The following is an 18,255-nucleotide window of genomic DNA, read 5'->3' as shown; positions in this document are numbered from 1 at the left end:
AGTACAAACAGCGTCACAATACATGGCCTTGTATGCATGCCATGTATGATCTTTGTTCACTTGTCTTTGGGGTGGATTCCTAGATATGATCTGCTCAGTCAAAGGAAAGACGCCTAGAAGCTGTGCTAGACGGTGACAGATGCCCTGGCACGGGGCAGTGGCAGCCGGGCTGCATTCCCAGTGCTCTCCTCAAGTCTCACCTGAGGAAGAGCTCCGTGAGCAAACTTTCAGCTTCTTGCCAATTTGATATGTGGGACACGGGATCTTGGTGCAATTTTAAAATGTACTTCTCTTATTATGCATGAGGTTAACATGTTTCATGTATTTGGAGCAATACGTTTCTTTTTTTCTCTGGACTGCTTTTGACCATTTGCCTATTGGATTGTGGAACATTTTTGTCTCAATTCTTAGTAGCTCTTTATACATCAGTGATATTAACCCTCTGTAACAGAATATGCTATGGTGTTATTTTTTTGATATTGTTGTTTTGGGCATACAGGTCTTTTTTTTTTTTTTTTTAAGGCACTCAAATGTATAGGCTTTGCCCCCGAGTCCTGCTGAATTCTGAGTCACTTAGAAAACTATCTCCTTCCCAGGTTAACAAGAACTGATCTATTTTTTCTATCTTTAGTTATATTTTAAGCAGTGAATGGATTTCAATTCAACCAACACTTTCAAATCCTCCATTCATAGAAAATAAAATAGGTTTCTCAGGACTCTGAATCCCAGCATTCTAAATGAGAACTTACTTTCTGGAAAAGCCTCCTATGTTTATGCCCCAGATGTAGGGAAACACCATCCCATGGAGGGTATAAATATACCATGTCATTTAAGCAGTTCTGGCCATTTTGCACAACATGGCTAAACATTGTATTTATGTGAATTAACAGACGAGTCACCCCATTCTGGCTCCTCGAAGTTGCACAGCCATGTCTCCCCATGCTGCCGGCCACCTGTCACCCACCACCCCTATATTAGTTTGCCCCCTGAATTCTGCCCCAGGAACAGACTATGACAGCAGGATGACAGTGCTCCAGAAGCAGTGATAGTAATGTTCACGATGCATACAGAACACTTTGACACGCCTCTCTGAGCTAAAATGAACATTCAAACATGAGCAGATTTCCCCACCTGCCACAGCCCTCAATTCGTTTTCCTTCCCACACTTCACACCCAAGGAGCAGTCCAGTGTATTTGTTGTTGTACTTAGTGAACCCAACAAAAGGTCACCTTTAGGTGGTGTTCGTGAGGGGAACGGGTCAGCACACGGGGAAAAGGTAAGGAGAGGAGGGTTGTGGGTCTTAACAAGGGAAACAGATTAGCTTTCAGACAGTAATTCTAGGATGGAAAGCTCTGGATTAAAATTACTCCAAGAATTTACGAAAACAGAAATCTGCACTCTGAGTGTACAAATGAACTGTTTAACTTGGGGGAATGGTCATTTCCAGAATAGGCATTCACCTCATCAAGGGGAATTATGTACAAAAAAGATCTTCATGACCCAGATAATCACGATGGTGTGATCACTCACCTAGACCCAGATATCTTGGAATGTGAAGTCAAGTGGGCCTTAGAAAGCATCACTACGAACAAAGCTAGTGGAGGTAATGGAATTCCAGTTGAGCTATTTCAAATCCTGGAAGATAATGCTGTGAAAGTGCTGCACTCAATATGCCAGTAAATTTGGAAATTTCAGCAGTGCCCACAGGACTGGAAAAGGTCAGTTTTCATTCCAATCCCAAAGAAAGGCAATGCCAAAGAATGCTCAAACTATCGCACAATTGCACTCATCTCACACGCTAGTAAAGTAATGCTCAAAATTCTCCAAGCCAGGCTTCAGCAATACATGAACCGTGAACTTCCTGATGTTCAAGCTGGTTTTAGAAAAGGCAGAAGAACGAGAGGCCAAATTGCCAACATCTGCTGGATCATTGAAAAAGCAAGAGAGTTGCAGAAAAACATCTATTTCTGTTTTATTGACTATGCCAAAGCCTTTGACTATGTGGATCACAATAAACTGTGGAAAATTCTTCAAGAGATGGGAATCCCAGACCACCTGACCTGCCTCTTGAGAAACCTGTATGCAGGTCAGGAAGCAACAGTTAGAACTGGACATGGAACAACAGACTGGTTCCAAATAGGAAAAGGAGTACGTCAAGGCTGCATATTGTCACCCTGCTTATTTAACTTCTATGCAGAGTACATCATGAGAAACGCTGGGCTGGAGGAAGCACAAGCTGGAATCAAGACTGCTGGGAAAAATATCAATAACCCCAGTTATGCAGATGACATCACCCTTATGGCAGAAAATGAAGAAGAACTAAAGAGCCTCTTGATGAAATTGAAAGAGGAGAGTGAAAAAGTTGGCTTAAAGCTCAACATTCAGAAAACTAAGATCACGGCATCCGGTCCCATCACTTCATGGCAAATAGATGGGGAAACAGTGAAAACAGTGGCTGACTATATTTTTTTGGGCTCCAAAATCACTGCACATGGTGATCGCAGCCATGAAATTAAAAGACGCTTACTTCTTGGAAGGAAAGTTATGACCAACCTAAACAGTATATTTAAAAGTAGAGACATTACTTTGCCAAAAAAGGTCCCTCTGGTCAAGGTTATGGTTTTTCCTGTGGTCATGTATGGATGTGAGAGTTGGACTGTGAAGAAAGCTGAGCACCAAAGAATTGATGCTTTTGAACTGTGGTGTTGGAGAAGACGCTTGAGAGTCCCTTGGACTGCAAGGAGATCCAACCAGTCCATTCTGAAGGAGATCAGTCCTGGGTGTTCATTGGTAGGACTGATGTTGAAGCTGGAACTCCAATACTTTGGCCACCTGATGCAAAGAGCTGACTCATTTGAAAAGACCCTGATGCTGGGAAAGATTGAGGGCAGGAGGAGAAGGGGACGACAGAGGATCAGATGGTTGGATGGCATCACTGACTCAATGGACATGGGTTTGGGTGGACTCCAGGAGTTGGTGATGGACAGGGAGGCCTGGCGTGCTGCGGTTCATGGGGTTGCAAAGAGTTGGACACGACTGAGCAACTGAACTGAACTGAAACAAAAAATTTATCTCTGGCATGAATACTATCAGACTTGGCATTTGGCTTCACAGTCCTCAACTAATTGTAAATGAAATCAAACTGCAGGCAGGGAGACTGATGGCAGCAGCGAGAAATGGTCAGTGTGGGAAAGAAACACAAAAAAAACGCTGAGAGGCTACAGCTGGGGCCAGTGAGTTCATCATCTTTTAGTCTGTCCATTACATCACTTTGCAAAATAATCACTGGTATTGGCAACAAGACACCACATGAGCAAGAGAGCGTAAGATTTCATCCTGAGCCCCGGGTTTAAGAAGTCAGTAAGGTATGTGACAGCTTTTTAAATCATTCCATCTTGAAAAGGCTGGCTTTTTCTTTATAAAGTTTGATACCTAAAATAATGAAGGTTCAATTACAGTATTTGGAAAAGTGTACAGACACGGAAGATCTCATTCCTCTTGAATCATCAAGTGGACCCTAAACAGGGTCTGTGTGGCAGGAAGCATGTTTAGTGTCTGCCAATCAAAGACCACCGAAAGTCTTTCCCAGGTGGTTTTCAGTCATACTTTAATATTGAACATGTTTGTCCAGAACATTTCCAAGGCTTTTCACAAAATGTTCACAGAGCCTTTCAATTCTAGTTTAAAAAAATCCAATTATTCTCAAGTAAAAGGTTCCAGAGCACACATTTCTACAGCTAAAGACCCCAGGAATCACAAATGCAAATGCATGGTAGCCTCATTTCTTCTCCCATTCGTCTCTGATGGGAGTCTGGAAAGCAGAGCTGAGACACAACTACTCACGGAACATGGTGTAAAACTGCTGTGGGTTCAGATTCCACTTGCCCCAGGGCGTCTTGTGGCCTTTCAACTGGGCATAGTTGGCATGGTTGAACTCTGGCTCTGTGCCGAACGAGTCCAGAATTCGGAGCATGCACCTGAAAGATAGACGATGCCATGAGTAAAATAACAACCTTGACCCCAAAGTCAAAAGACCAAAAGCTCTACCCTCTCTCTCAGGAACTACCAAAGATGGACAAATCCTCTAAGTAAGAAATGCCACTGGGCAGGAATCGAGAGGTCTTACACTGGCCTGTCTACTAAACATCCCCAGGTGTGACTTTCGAGCCAGAGCCAATGTCCATACAATCTGCTTTGGACAAGTTGACTAATCACAGAAGATGCTCAAATACCAGTGAAATAAAAAGTTCCCTAAAGCTAGAACTGTAGAAGGCCATGGTCACTGCTGCGCCCCAAGCCAGGGCTGAGCATACAGTGTTGACTATTAATGAACAACTGTGGAAAAAGAAAAGAATTAACATTTTTAGAGGCTACTATGGTATGAATGCTTATCTCCATCCCCCACAACCAGCCCCCCATCCCCCCTCAACCCCACCCCAGCAATTCATAGACTGAAATCCTAAGGAAATGGTATTAGGAGGTGGGGCTTTGGGGAAGTGATAAGCTCATGAGGGTTGGAGAAGTAAATGGCAACCCACTCCAGTACTCTTGCCTGGAAAATCCCATGGACTGAGGAGCCTGGTGGGCTACAGTCCATGGGGTTGCTAAGAGTTGGCATGACTGAGCGACTTCACTTTCACTTTTCACTTCCATGCACTGGAGAAGGAAATGGCAACTCATTCCAGTATTCTTGCCTGGAGAGTCCCAGAGATGGAGGAGCCTGGTGGGCTGCCATCTCTGGGTCCCACAGAGTAGGACACGACTGAAGCAACTTAGCAGCAGCAGCAGAAGTGATTCCACAGAACTCCAGTGCCCCTTCCACAGTATGAAGATACAATATGAAGCCTGCCACCTCACCTGACCATGCTGGCATCCTGATCTCAGACTTTCAGTCTCCCCAGTATGTGAGCAATACACATTTACTATTTATAAGTCACCCAGGATTTGGTACAGCAGCCCAGGCACACTGAGACAGAGGTCTTATTCTGCTCAGAGCACAAAGCTTGCTCTTTTTCAACAATTATTCAAGATTTTCATCAGTTGACTAGAGTACAAGATTTTTGGTAAAGCTTAGAATCTCACTCAGTAGACAGTCATGATTTGTTTGTATTTGCATTTCTGGGAGCTCAAAATGAATTGAAACTGAAGCTGTTTCATTTGGTTATTCCACCAAAGCCTTAGAACAGCCCCAACCAAACCCAGTCTATGGCCTGTTTTTGTGTGGTCTTCTAGCTAAGAATGGTCTTTCCATTTTTAAATGGTTAAAAAGGGGAGAATATTTTGTGATGTGAAAATTACATGACATTCAACTTTCAGTGTTCAAAAGTAAAGTTTTATTTGAACTAGCCAAGCCTAGTTGTTTCTGTATGTCTATGGTTGATTACCTAGAGTAACAGCAGAGTTTGGTAGCTAAAATAGAGACCACATGGCCAAGCAAAGACTAAAATATTTATTACCTGGCTCTTTACAGATAAAGCCTTCTGATCATTGCTTTGGAGTACATAAAGAATGGTCAATCAGAAGAAAGGAATCAATACTAAAACAGAATTTATTGATTTTGGTTACATTTATATCATCACTGATTTTCAAGACACCGATGTAAATTTAACTCATGACTGGCCAATGAAACAGCACTATTTTCTGTATCTATTATTATTTCAGCACTATTATTATGTATTAATCATTCTAAATGGCTTTTACTGGACCAATAAGCACAATAGTAAAGAGAGATCAGAGCCCACATTTTAGAATCAGATGATGACAATAACTTTTTGATTTGATTCAGTTTCTTTCTTCCTTCCCCCACTAGGAGGAAATCCATCTTTCAGTCAGTTTTACAGCAATGCATGATGCAGAAAAAAAGAATGCAATCGCCAGACTGAATCTTCCAGGAAGAGCAATATTAAGTTGTTATTTTAGTGTGATGATTTTCATGTCAGCATTATCTGTCTAGACAAGGAAGAAAAGAAAGAGGGAGAGAAAGGTGGAAGGCGGGTGGGCCATGACCACAAAGTAAAATACAAGCTGACTACAGAAACAGTGTCCTCCTTCCAGGTCCCCACATGGTTCTCAAGGAACAAGGGATCAACCTAATGACAGAATTTATATGTACGTGTAATTGGATCACTCTGCTGTACACTTGAAACTAACACCATGTTGTAAATCAACTATACTTCAGTAAAAAGAAAGAAAAAAGAGCTGGGATGATGGCAGCTCTGTAGAAGGTTGCTACAGGAAGGGGGAGGACACACACTGACTTGTGGGACTGGGGAAGGTTCAGCTCCCGTGAGACGCACAGAGCTGGGGGCCAAAGCTGACAGTGCTCCCAGCAGGCGCGGCAGGGGGAACCAGCCACCCCCCCTCACAGAAACCTTTGCCGTGGAGGCTTTGGCTGCCTACACTTGTTTGTAATGGACTCTAACACTCTCTAGCTTGTGATTCTATTTTTAACTTAGAATTTTGCTGGTGTTATTTTATATTTGGATAATTAAAACAAAGCCTGATGAGTAAAGACGCCTGGCAGGAGCCTCACACTTGAAATCCTGGACTTTTAGATGGGGTCTAAATGTATGCTAAATGATGCTGGCTTCTACTCAATGGAAGACTACAGAATGAATGATGATGGGATGCCTCTACACTTGTCTCTAAGCTTGTAGCTCTACATACTCAAAGCTTTGATCTGGGAATTGTCCTTTTTCTTTTCTTTTTGAGCTTATCTTGGTTTGTTTTACAAAGCAGAGGCAAGAGACTGATCACTGTCTGTGACAGGGGAGGCTGAACATTATAGTTTTCCCTCTTCAATCACTTTCTACATCTGTGTGTTTTGGAATTGGGTTTGTGTTGTTAATATTTATGCTGTTCCTCTAATGCCTTTTGTGTGTCTGGAGCATCAGGAATAGACTGATGACTTTAAAAGATACTTGCCTCGCTGCCCGAGGCAGCTGGCTTCCTAACAGGGATGGCTGCAGCAATGCCAAATGATTCCTGGAACATTCTCTCTGTGCTAAGCCCCGCTATTACAAGATTGGATACTCACAACCTCCTTGCCAGGACCTACTTTCTAATTTGGAGTTTGATGCGAAACAGTGTATCTTGGACTATTTGCATCTCCCTTTCCTGTGTGTTCTCAACGCCCAGCAAAGGCCTCACATGAAGCAAAACAGGTATGAGTTTTGCAGTACCTAGCAGGACACTAGTCACATGTAGATATTCAATACATGTTTAACTGAATGCCCTCAGTGCAATTTAGTCATTCAGTTGTGTCCGACTCTTTGCGACCCCATGAACTGCAGTACATCCTGGGTCCCTACATAAATTGGACAGAATTTATATTTTTTCAAGATAAACAGGACTCATAAGTTTGTGCCTAAACAAAACATCAAATGATAAACTTAACATTTAATACAATTCCTATCATCTTCCATTACCCATGATGAATATAGGGAGCACCACTAATTTCTAACCTTTAAAAGGAAAAGAAATAGGCAAGAAACTTTCTAGAGAATCTGCTTGGCCTTTGGATGAGAATCTCAAGACATATCACACCTCAAAGACACCAATGCTAAAGTCCTAACAGACCTCCTGCCAGCTAATATCACTGACACAGATGATTTATTAAAGAATGGAGGGATTAACATTACACTCTCCCATAAAATCCCCTCTGAGATAGAGCCTTTTCATCCAACAAGAATCAAATACTCATCAGCAGTGACCATTTTAATAATAAAATCATCCTTTTTAATTGACCTAAATGCTACCACCGAGAATATATTTCCATCCAGACAGCCTTTCTTAATGATGAGAATATGTGAGTCCAGGGACTCTCAAAATGCCCAGTTCCTTTGGCATGTTTATCAGAGGCCTGCCACTCGCAAAAGCCAGAGAAAAACAGCTCTGTCCTTCTTGTTTTTAATGCTGTTGCTAAAAAGAAAAAAACTTTATTCACTGATAAGGCTTATTAACCAAGCATAAAGATGGCTACTCCCATATAACAGAGAACATTTATCGTGGTCTGAAGATTTGAAAAGAAAACAACAAACTGCCATCCTGGACCACCCCAAATTTATATTTTGTTTTTGTTTTTTTTTTTTAAGAAACTACAGGCCCACCTCATTTTATGGTGCTTCACTTTTTGGATTTTGCAGATACTCATTCTTTTTTCAATTTTTTAATACAAATTAAAGGTTTGTGGCAACCCTGCACTCTCAGATGTTGGTTAGCAATTTTTAGCAATAACCTATTTAAAAGAGTTTCCTTTCCCTTTCCAGTTTTACTGAAAAATAATTGACACACAGCACAGAATGTTTCAAGTGTATAGCATAATGATTTGACTTATATACAATGTGTAATGAATACCACAAGCTTAGTAAACAACCATCATTGTAGAGATACAAAATAAAGTTTCTTTTCCTTGTGATAAGAACTCTTGGGGCTTGATCTCTTAACAGCGTTGGTAAGTAATGCAGCAGTGTTAATAATATTTATCACATTGTATATTACATCCCTCACTTATCTCATAACTGCAAGTTTATACCTTTTGACTACTATCCTCCAACTCCTCCTCCCCCACTCCCCACTTGTTATAACCACAAACCTGACCTCTTTTTCCATGAGTTTGCCTTCATCTTTATTTTTGAAGTATAACTGACCCATAACACTATGCCAGTTTCTGGTGTACAACTTAGTGATTCCATATTTCTGTACATTACAAAATGATCAGGATAAGTCTCATTACCATCTGTTGCCATATCACTGACTATATTCTCACACTGTGCATTTCATAACTGAAAGTATTTTTTAAATTAAATATGTACTTTTTTTTTTACTCATAATGGTGTTGCACACTTACAGTATAGGGTAAACATAACTTTTATATGCACTGGGAAACCCAACCCCCCCCCCCAAAAAAAACAAAAACAAAAACGTGGGACTCGATTTATTGTGGCATTCACCTTACGGCAGCTGGATCTGATGTGGATTCAAGTAGCCCTTCCTCCCGGAATGCTGGCAGCTATCACCTTGCTATGGGTGGGACTGGAGATGGAGGGGCTAGAGCTGAAGTTGGGGGTGAGGTAGGGCTTCCTCTGGGCTAGGCGGCCGTCACCTTCCTATCAGAGGTGATCTGATCCTAAGGTTCTGGAGCAGAATCCTGAGATTTCGGGTGAAGCTGGCTCTGTTCTTATCTATTTGGCTGCATGGTGCAGCACACAGTATCTTTGCTGCATCATTCGGTATCTTCTGTTGTGGTAAGTGGACTCTCTAGTTGCGTCTCATGGGCTCAGCAGCTGTAGTGTGCAGGCTTAGTTACTTTGCTGCCTATGGGATCTTAGTTCCCTGACCAGGGATTGAATCCATGTCCCCTGCATTGCAAGATGGATTCTTTACCACTGGACCACCAGGGAAGTCTCACCTGTTCCTGTTAAGTGTGTGCTTGTCCCTGTCCCAGCACTGAGACCCTCACCCCTGAGTGCAGAGTGCTGAAGCAAGGGCAGAGGGTGCAGGCTCTCAGCTTGTCAGCCAACCACAGAGACGCGAGCTGTCTCTGACATGCTCGCTGTGTGGGCACCAGCCACTGTTTCCCTTCCTCTACTGAGATGTAGGCTTGGGTCCAAGTACCTTCTGCCGCTCACAGATAGCCTTTTGCTGCCCCCAATCTCCTCTGTTTCTGCCTATTTGTGGCATTGCTGGCAGGTGGAGCCTGTGTGCCCAGGTATTTAGGGTAAGCTGCTGTCAGAGATCTGGGCTGCTTCTGATGCACTGCTTGAGTAAGCGTCAACAGTAGCCACTGCCACCCACTCAGGTTCCATCCTGGGTCCAGGTTGCCTCTGTGTCCCACTATTTTCCCTCTCTCATCATGGCCACCCTGGATCCAGGGCCATGCTGTGACATGGAGTAAGAGGGGCTGGAGTATTTAGTCAGCTAGGGCTGGCACACTCTGAGGCAGCTGCAGGAAGCCTCTGTTTATCCTCTCTGCCCTGCCTCATGGGCAAGCCCGGGGACACGTTCTCCTCACAAGCAGGGTCTAAGCTTCCCACAGCTCTTCTGTTAGTGCCGGTGGCCCACCAACTTAACAAGGGGGTTCATCTCTCTCGGGTAGGACCCCATGACTCAGGGCCCCAGTCTAGCTCTCACCACTTTCCAGGGCAGTGTCCCTTTTCCGGAGCCCCTTCCCAGGGATCCCTGCCTGATCGCTTTTCCTTCCTTCCTCCCTGATTACCTGTGGGTCTTTCTTACAGTCCTAGTCATACAGACTATTTCTGCAAACTTCCAGTTAGTTTTCAATGAGAACTGTTCCATGTTTAGATGTATTCTGGATGTGTATGTAGCAGGAGACAAGTTCCACATTCTCCTACTCCACCATCCTGATCAATCCACCTATTATTCTTTATTAATAAGAATTGTTAAAGTCAAACTGATACTTTATTTTGCCTGTTGAACACTGAGACTTACAGCTATTCTCATGCAAGTGTTAAAAGTAGTGTCAGGGGGGATATATGTATACCTATGGCTAACTCACGTTGTATATGGCAGAAATCAACATAATATTATAAAGCAATTATCCTCCAATTTAAAAAAAGTAGTATCTTAGACACAGTAGCATTAAACTAAGCCTCTCTTAGAAAGAGTGTAAGGAAATTGAAAAATTAATAAGCTTCATTATAGAATTCAATGTTATTTAGTGTCAGGCTTGTGTACCATGTAAAACTGTTTCAAATACTAAGTCATGGTCTCAAACTCACATATATGGAAATAGTGAGATCTTCTATTAAATAATAAAACTGTGCAGAGTAACACTGAACTCCAGTCATACTAAGCATAAGGCATATCTTTAAAAATATAAGACCCTAGCATTTAGACAAGCTACACCCAGCTTTTTCTTCCAAGAATAACAATACTGATGGAGGAAAGGGACAGAGAAATGAGTCACCATCTCAAATCTAAAGAACACAAGAAATGACACTGTCCATATTTTATCAAAATTGTTACTTGATTAAACGGATGAGATTAGTGTATGCAGACAGAGATGCAAGCTAAGTGTTAGGAGAGGAAAAATAAGGCTGGACATTTGGATTCTACTCTTAAATCAGTGAAACTAATGAAGAGTGTTGAAAGTCAAAAGACACCGTGGAGAATCTGAACTTCAATTAGGAATGAGAAACACTCTGCACAGCTCAAAAGATGATATTCGATAAGCTTTTTCTACTGGCAACCATGCAACTCTTGTTAACAAAATAAAAAGCTCTAAAAATTTAAGAACAAAATAAGTACGAGCACTTACTGGTAATGAACCCAAGATGGTCCAAGAGTTTTCTTGAATTGAGCGAGTCCTACAATATCAATATAAATGAGCTCAACGATTCGATCTCCTACAGTTGGGCAGCCAGATCGGTTTCCAACGACCTTCTTCATTATTCTAGAGAAAGAACAGAAAGAAGAAAAAAAGAAAAACAATTTACTACAAGCATTACACTTAGCAACTTTAATAGGCAAAGAAACATCCCAAGAATCCTTATCAGGAAGAATGACACAGCTGTTCCCAGTCAGCTGCCTATCCAAATTTTGCCCAGTCATCAGGTCCATCCAAAGCCTCAATTCTGAGTCTTGCAAAAGCAAATGGTGGTATACAAATACAGCCTTAGAAACCAAAGAAGATCTGGGTCTGTCTATCTCTATTTAATTTGCTGGTCAAGAAGATTATGGAGGTCTTTAAGCATTGGTGAAAGGGCCAGATGTGTTATTTAAACAGATAATTGTGGAAGCAACATGCAGCAATGGTTTCCAAACATGCCTGCACATTAGAATCACCCAGTGATCTTGGTGGATTTTCCTAAGCCCAGGCCATATATATTCCAGACAACATAAATCATACTCTCCAATCTAGCAGCCATGAGATCTTAGGAAGTTAACTTCTCTGAATCTTTCCTCATCAAAAACAAAACAAAAAGGATTAGATACGGAGAAGATGGTAAGACAGAAACCTTTCGGGAATTCTTTAGGTAGTTGAAATAGGTATTGAAAGCAAAGTACATATACTGGATACTCAGTACCTATCAGTTTCTCCCAGAGTCTGTTCTTGCCCTTATTGACCTCCTTCCATTTCAATACAAGCCTCTACAGTACAAACTTCTTTCGATACCGCCCTGTACAGAAAATAGTTTGGCCAAGAAAATGCACTATCATAGTAAACACCTTCTTTCAACAAAATAAGAGACGATTCTACACATGAACATCAACAGATGTTCAGTATCTATATCATACTGATTATATTTTTTGCAGCCAAAGATGGAGAAGCTCTATATAGTCAGCAAAAATAAGACCAGGAGCTGACTGTGGCTCAGATCATGAACTCCTTGTTGCCAAATTCAAACTTAAATTGAAGAAAGTAGGGAAAACCACTAGACCATTCAGGTATGACCTAAATCAAATCCTTTACAATTATACAGTGGAAATGACAAATAGATTCAAAGGATTAGATCTGATAGACAGAGTGCCTGAAGAACTATGGATGGAGGTTTGTAACACTGTACAGGAGGCAGTGATCAAAACCATCCCCAAGAAAAACAAATGCAAAAAGGCAAAGTGGTTGTCTGAGGAGGCCTTACAAATAGCTGAGAAAAAGAAGAGAAGTAAAAGGCAAAGGAGAAAAGGAAAGATCTACCCATCTGAATGCAGAGTTCCAAAGAATACCAAGGAGAGATAAGAAAGCTTTCCTAAGTGAACAATGCAAAGAAATACAGGAAAACAACAAAATGGAAAAGACTAGAGGTCTCTTAAAGAAAATCAGAGATCCCAAGGGAACATTTTATGCAAAGATGGGCACAATAAAGGACAGAAATGGTATGGACCTAACAGAAGCAGAAGATATTAAGAAGAGGTGGCAAGAATACACAGAAGAATTATACAAAACGATCTTCAAGACCCACATAATCACAATGGTGTGGTCACTCACCTAGAGTCAGACATCTTGGAGTGAGAAGTCAAGTGGGCCTTAGAAAGCATCACGATGAACAAAGCTAGTGGAGGTGATGGAATTCCAGCTGAGCTATTTCAAATCCTAAAAGATAATGCTGTGAAAGTGCTGCACTCAATATGCAGCAAATTTGGAAAACTCGGCAGTGGCACAGGACTGGAAAAGGTCAGTTTTCATTCCAATCCCAAAGAAAGGCAATGCCAAAGAATGTTCAAACTACTGCAAACTGCACTCATTTCACATGCTAGCAAAGCAATGCTGAAAATAGTCCAAGCTGGGCTTCAACAGTATGTGAGCCGAGAACTTCCAGATGTACAAGCTGGATTTAGAAAAGTCAGAGGAATCAAAGATCAAATTGCGAACATCTGTTGGATCATAGAAAAAGCAAGAGAATTCCAGAAAAACATCTATTTCTGCTTCACTGATTATGTTAAAGCCTTTTTGGATCACAACAAACTGTGGAAAATTCTTCAAGAGATGGGAATATCAGACTACCTTACCCACCTCCTGAGAAATCTGTATGCAGGTCAAGAAGCACCAGTTAGAACTGGACGTGAAATAATGGACTGGTTTCAAATTGGGAAAGGAGCACGTCAAGGCTGCATATCAGCACCCTGCTTGTTTAACATATATGCAGAGTACATCATGCGAAATTCTGGGCTGGATGAAGCACAAGCCTGAATCAAGATTGCTGGGAGAAATATCAATAACCTCAGATATGCAGATGACACCGCCCTATGGCAGAAAGTGAAGAAGAATTAGAGAGTCTCTTGAAGAAAGTGAAAGAGGAGAGTGAAAAAGTTGGCTTAAAACTCAACATTCAGAAAACTAAGATCATGGTGCTCCGTCCCATCACTTCATGGCAAATAGATGGGGAAACAATGGAAACAATGACAGACTTTATTTTCTTGGGTTCCAAAATCACTGCAGATGGTGACTGTGACCATGAAATTAAAAGACGCTTCCTCCTTGGAAGAAAAGCTATGACCAACCTAGTAAAGACGTTACTTTACCAACAAAGGTCCATCTAGTCAAAGCTATGGTTTTTCCAGCAGTTATGTATGGATGTGAGAGTTGGACCATAAAGAAGGCTGAGTGCCAAAGAATTGATGCTTTTGAACTGTGGTGTTGGAGAAGACTCTTGAGAGTCCCTTGGACTGTAAGACGATCCAACCAGTCAATCCTAAAGGAAATCAATCTTGAATGTTTATTGGAAGGACTGATGCTGAAGCTGAAACTCCAATACTCTGGCTACCTGATGCAAAGAGCTAACTCACTGGAAAAGACCCTGATGCAGGGAAAGACTGAAAGCAGGAGGAGAAGGGGACGACAGATGACGAGATAGTTAGATGGCATCATCGACTCAATGGACATGAGTTTGAGCAAGCTCCAGGAGATGGTGAAGGACAAGGAAGCCTGGAGTGCTCCAGTCCACGTGGTCACAAAGAGTCAGACATGACTAAGCTACTGAACAACAACAAAATACTGCTCTGGGCTGTTTGCTAATTTTTTCTCTTATGTCTAATTTTTCCTTCTGACTAGACTGTATTTAAGAACTGGCACTATGGTTTATACTTTTTCATTATCCTTCCATCCATCCACTAACATAAACCTAATCATCTATTTAAACCTCGCCTTGCACTCAGAGCCAACATACTTGATTGTAGGTGAGCTTCACATGGTGAAGCATATAACTGCTAACCATACTGCCACCTGCCCAGAAATTGGCCATTTATCTATTTATCCCTGCTCACATCCCATAATAATCCTTAACCAGACTATGGACACCCTATTCCAAGAGACAAGAGTCATCAATAAGCCTCTGCCTACAGCTCCTCAATGACACTGCTCTAGGCACCCTTTTCTCCACCGGGTTTCTGAAAGAACCAATTTCTTACCAAGAATTTGAAAATTTTTTCTGTAAAGGGCCAGGTAGTAAATACTTTCATCTTCGCCACATATTCTCTGTCATAGCTATTTAACTCTGCTCTTGTAGAAGGAAAGCAGTCACAGATAATATACAAACAATGGTTGTGGATGTGGGCCCATGAAACTTGATTAATAAAAGAGGATCCCTGTGCTATACCTGGGAGCATCAACAGAGAGTTATGCCTGAGTCTTACCCCCAAAAGCTGTCATTTAATCAGTCTGGGATATGGTCTGGGCTGGGGGAGTCTAAAAAGATCCCTAGGTGATTCTAATGTGCAGGCATGTGTGGGAACCACTGCTCCGAAATTAATAAACACATCTGGCTTTGACACCAGGGCTTAAAGACCTCCATGATCTTCTTGACCAGCAAATCAAATCTCTGCCTAGTAGATCCCTAAAATGACTTTTTGGGCCTCCCTAGGGAGTACCTATCCCCAGAGCACCCATAGTGTTCCATTTCTTCACCATCCTCTCTTCCATTGATCTCTTCACTTATTTGTTCAGTAAACAGTTATGAGTACCTGCTGTTTTAGGTGCTCAATCAATACACACTGGTGAGCAATATTCACAGCTTCTCCACTCCCTGGGCTTATCATCCTCACCTCAAGTAGTACTAATCACATTGCAGTTAGTGTCACTATTGTACAATGCATTAGTTGTAATTATCAAAAGATCTGCATCTCCTTGACCACAGGCTGATCATCTCTATGTCCCATACCAAGAACCAGCCCAAAGGAGGAGATGAAGGAATGACCCTGCAATGTATGAATACACCCACTTCAGAGATTGTGTCCCCAGTGTGTTTTTTAAGGAAGCAGGACAAAGGCAATGGCAGGCAGCTATTAAAGAGTGGTGAAGGGCTCAGAAAGACCTTGGGTTTCTCGAGCTTTGAAAGGAGTATTGTGGTTCCATGGTCAAAAGCACAGGCTCTAAGGTTAGAGAGACAGAGGGCTCAAATCCTGGCTCTCCCACAAACCCTCAATAGGACCTTGAAGAACCCATTTTTGGTTTGAACCCCAGTTTCCTTATCTTTAAAATGCAGAAAGCAATAGTACCTACTTTTGGCTTGCACTAAGGACTAAATAAAATATAACATGTGAAGTGCTTAATATCTGGTGCACAGGAAGTGTTCAACAAATGTTAGTTCTAAACGGGCACCATCAATATTATGGCTGTCATAACTGGTGACATATGATATTTTCACCATCAGTATCCTAACTGTTGATATTACTGCTATAACTAAAGCTCAGATCATGGATTTAGCATATGGAAACCATTTAACAAATGAGAGCTGACATTGTTTTATTGATAATACTGCTTTTTCATCTCAATACTGCCTTTAATCCTGTGTGGACCTTGGACCTAACACAGTGACCTCGCTGGACAATAAAGTAGGAGCAAGGTGGGACATATGCTGTCTTATGTCTTCCATCTCTAGAATGTCCCTTCAAGTGTTTTCTTTTCGAACAGTTGACATATTGCTTCATGCTAACTTGGCTGTTGGGTAGAGAGTCTCAATGGGCAGTTATCCAAAAAGGAGGGAAGGAGAGCTAAGCACTTCTGCTTGGTCAGCCGTGTCAGTCTAAAAGTGATTAACGGCGGACTCAAGCTAGAAGGACATTTCAGTGAATCCAAAAAACCCAGGTAGAATTAACAGACTCAGAGTTGCAAGTGGGCTAATTGAAATAGGATTGGATCAGTGCTTTCGAGAAACTCATCTTCTACAAATTAAATTACAAACAGGAACCTGCCCTGTTTGAAGATTTAGAAAGTGTGATGTTGAGGAGGGAAGGGTATGCATTTCAGCAAGAGACAGGGAATTAGGAAAGTTAATAATGTTTTGTGCTGCAGATGTTGGAAGCACCTGTAACAGCAGAGAATAAGCTCCTTAGTTTGAATTTTCTGGCATTCATTTATCAAGCCTCTGGAGCCTGAAGCTACAATGAAAACATATTAGCCTTTTCACAGTGTATGTATTTAGCTCCTGAAAATAATCTTCTTATCTCCTGTTTAGTGAATTATCACTTTCATTTTCCTCCACAAGAAATTACACACTAATAGAGGGCTTTAAGAGTTTACAATTTCTTTTTTGTATTCTGATTTTAAAATTGAAAAGTAATCTCCTTACTCCTTGAGCTCCGCCAGTGAAGCTGAAATCCTAATGTCATGGCCCAGTAAGTACAGAGATGTAATTAAATCACTCCACTGAACTAATTCACCAAGAGGGCCACCACTGAAAGCTGTCTCTGCAATCTTAAATCCAGATTCCTTAGTCAGGAGGCCCAGGTGAACAAGGACCTGAAAAAAAAAAAAAGAGGGACATACTGATTCTCATTGGATCAAGTACAAATTCCACAGTAACCTACCAAAAAAATCACTCACCAATTCCAAAGTCAGGTTTATATTCTAATAAAATCTCAACATGGGGTAAATAATTTTTCTAGAAGGTAAATAGAAAGAAAGGAAATGATCTCTCATTGTTGTTTTAGAGAAATAAAGTCATTACTGCATTTGGTATGGCTTTGGACAGATAATCCCGTTGTCCAAAGGTGAAAAATCAGGAGTAAAGGACAGTCAACCAGGACAATAAAATATCTTTTAACAATACTGGGCTTTTTTTCCACAGTTGGAAAATTTTTAAGCTTTTAACATGATAAATTTCAAACACTAACAAAAACAGGTATGACAATATAGTCAATTCTGATGTACTTAACAATTACTGACTTCAACAATGATCAACTCCTGACAGATCTTATTTAATATACACCCCTCACTTTCTCCCAACCCCTCCAGCTTATCTTGAAACAAATCTGACAGAGCCTATCATCTGTAAAAATCTCAGCTGGAATTTCTAAAAGAAATACATTTTCACTTAAAAAATACAACTGTAATATCACTGTCACCCCTAACACAGCTATTAATTCCTTAGTATCATCCAATATCCAGTCAGTGCATACACTTGCTCAGCTGTCCCTTATTTTTCCCAAGAACAGTTATTTGAGCCAGAATTCAAATAAAGTGCATAAACTGTAATGTCTCATACCTCTCTAACCTTCTTTAACTGTAGTTAACTGCTTGATCTTCCTTTCTGGGAGGGAGAGGGGCTTGTAATTTACTTGTCAAAGAAACTGGGTTGTATTTCTAGTAGAGTTTTTCACCCTCTAGATTTCACTGACCGTAAAACAGATTTTTCTGTCCCTTGTATTTATGGTAAATCAATAACTACAGCTGCAGCCACAATCAAATTTGTATTTGATTTTTTGGGCAACACTACTTCATAGATAGTGCTGTGTACTTGCAGTGGTAGGAACAATATCTGGGTGTTTCTGTTTTGTGGTGTTTGCAGCTACTGATG

General features: G+C 41.2%; 1 protein-coding gene across 35 annotated transcripts in view; it reads right to left on the bottom strand.

Annotated features, from left to right (window-relative positions):
* MGAT5 (alpha-1,6-mannosylglycoprotein 6-beta-N-acetylglucosaminyltransferase) overlaps nucleotides 1-18,255 on the bottom strand; it is a 397,826-nt gene that overhangs the window by 133,482 nt on the left and 246,089 nt on the right. For all 35 annotated transcript variants that reach the window (XM_086367683.1, XM_086367741.1, XM_086367539.1 and 32 more), the window contains 3 exons: nucleotides 17,029-17,198; nucleotides 11,280-11,414; nucleotides 3,845-3,978 (listed from right to left, as the gene is read on the bottom strand). In XM_086367683.1, coding sequence (XP_086223809.1) covers nucleotides 3,845-3,978; nucleotides 11,280-11,414; nucleotides 17,029-17,198 — 439 coding nt within the window. The remainder of the gene's footprint in view (nucleotides 1-3,844; nucleotides 3,979-11,279; nucleotides 11,415-17,028; nucleotides 17,199-18,255) is intronic.

Source organism: Bos grunniens, chromosome 2 (genome assembly GCF_055505025.1).
Source record: "Bos grunniens cultivar Pamir isolate PY7600 chromosome 2, Bosgru_T2T1.0, whole genome shotgun sequence".
NCBI lineage: Eukaryota > Metazoa > Chordata > Mammalia > Artiodactyla > Bovidae > Bos > Bos grunniens.
Note: the sequence above shows the minus strand (reverse complement) of the source record. Positions and strands in the feature narration are given on the sequence as shown.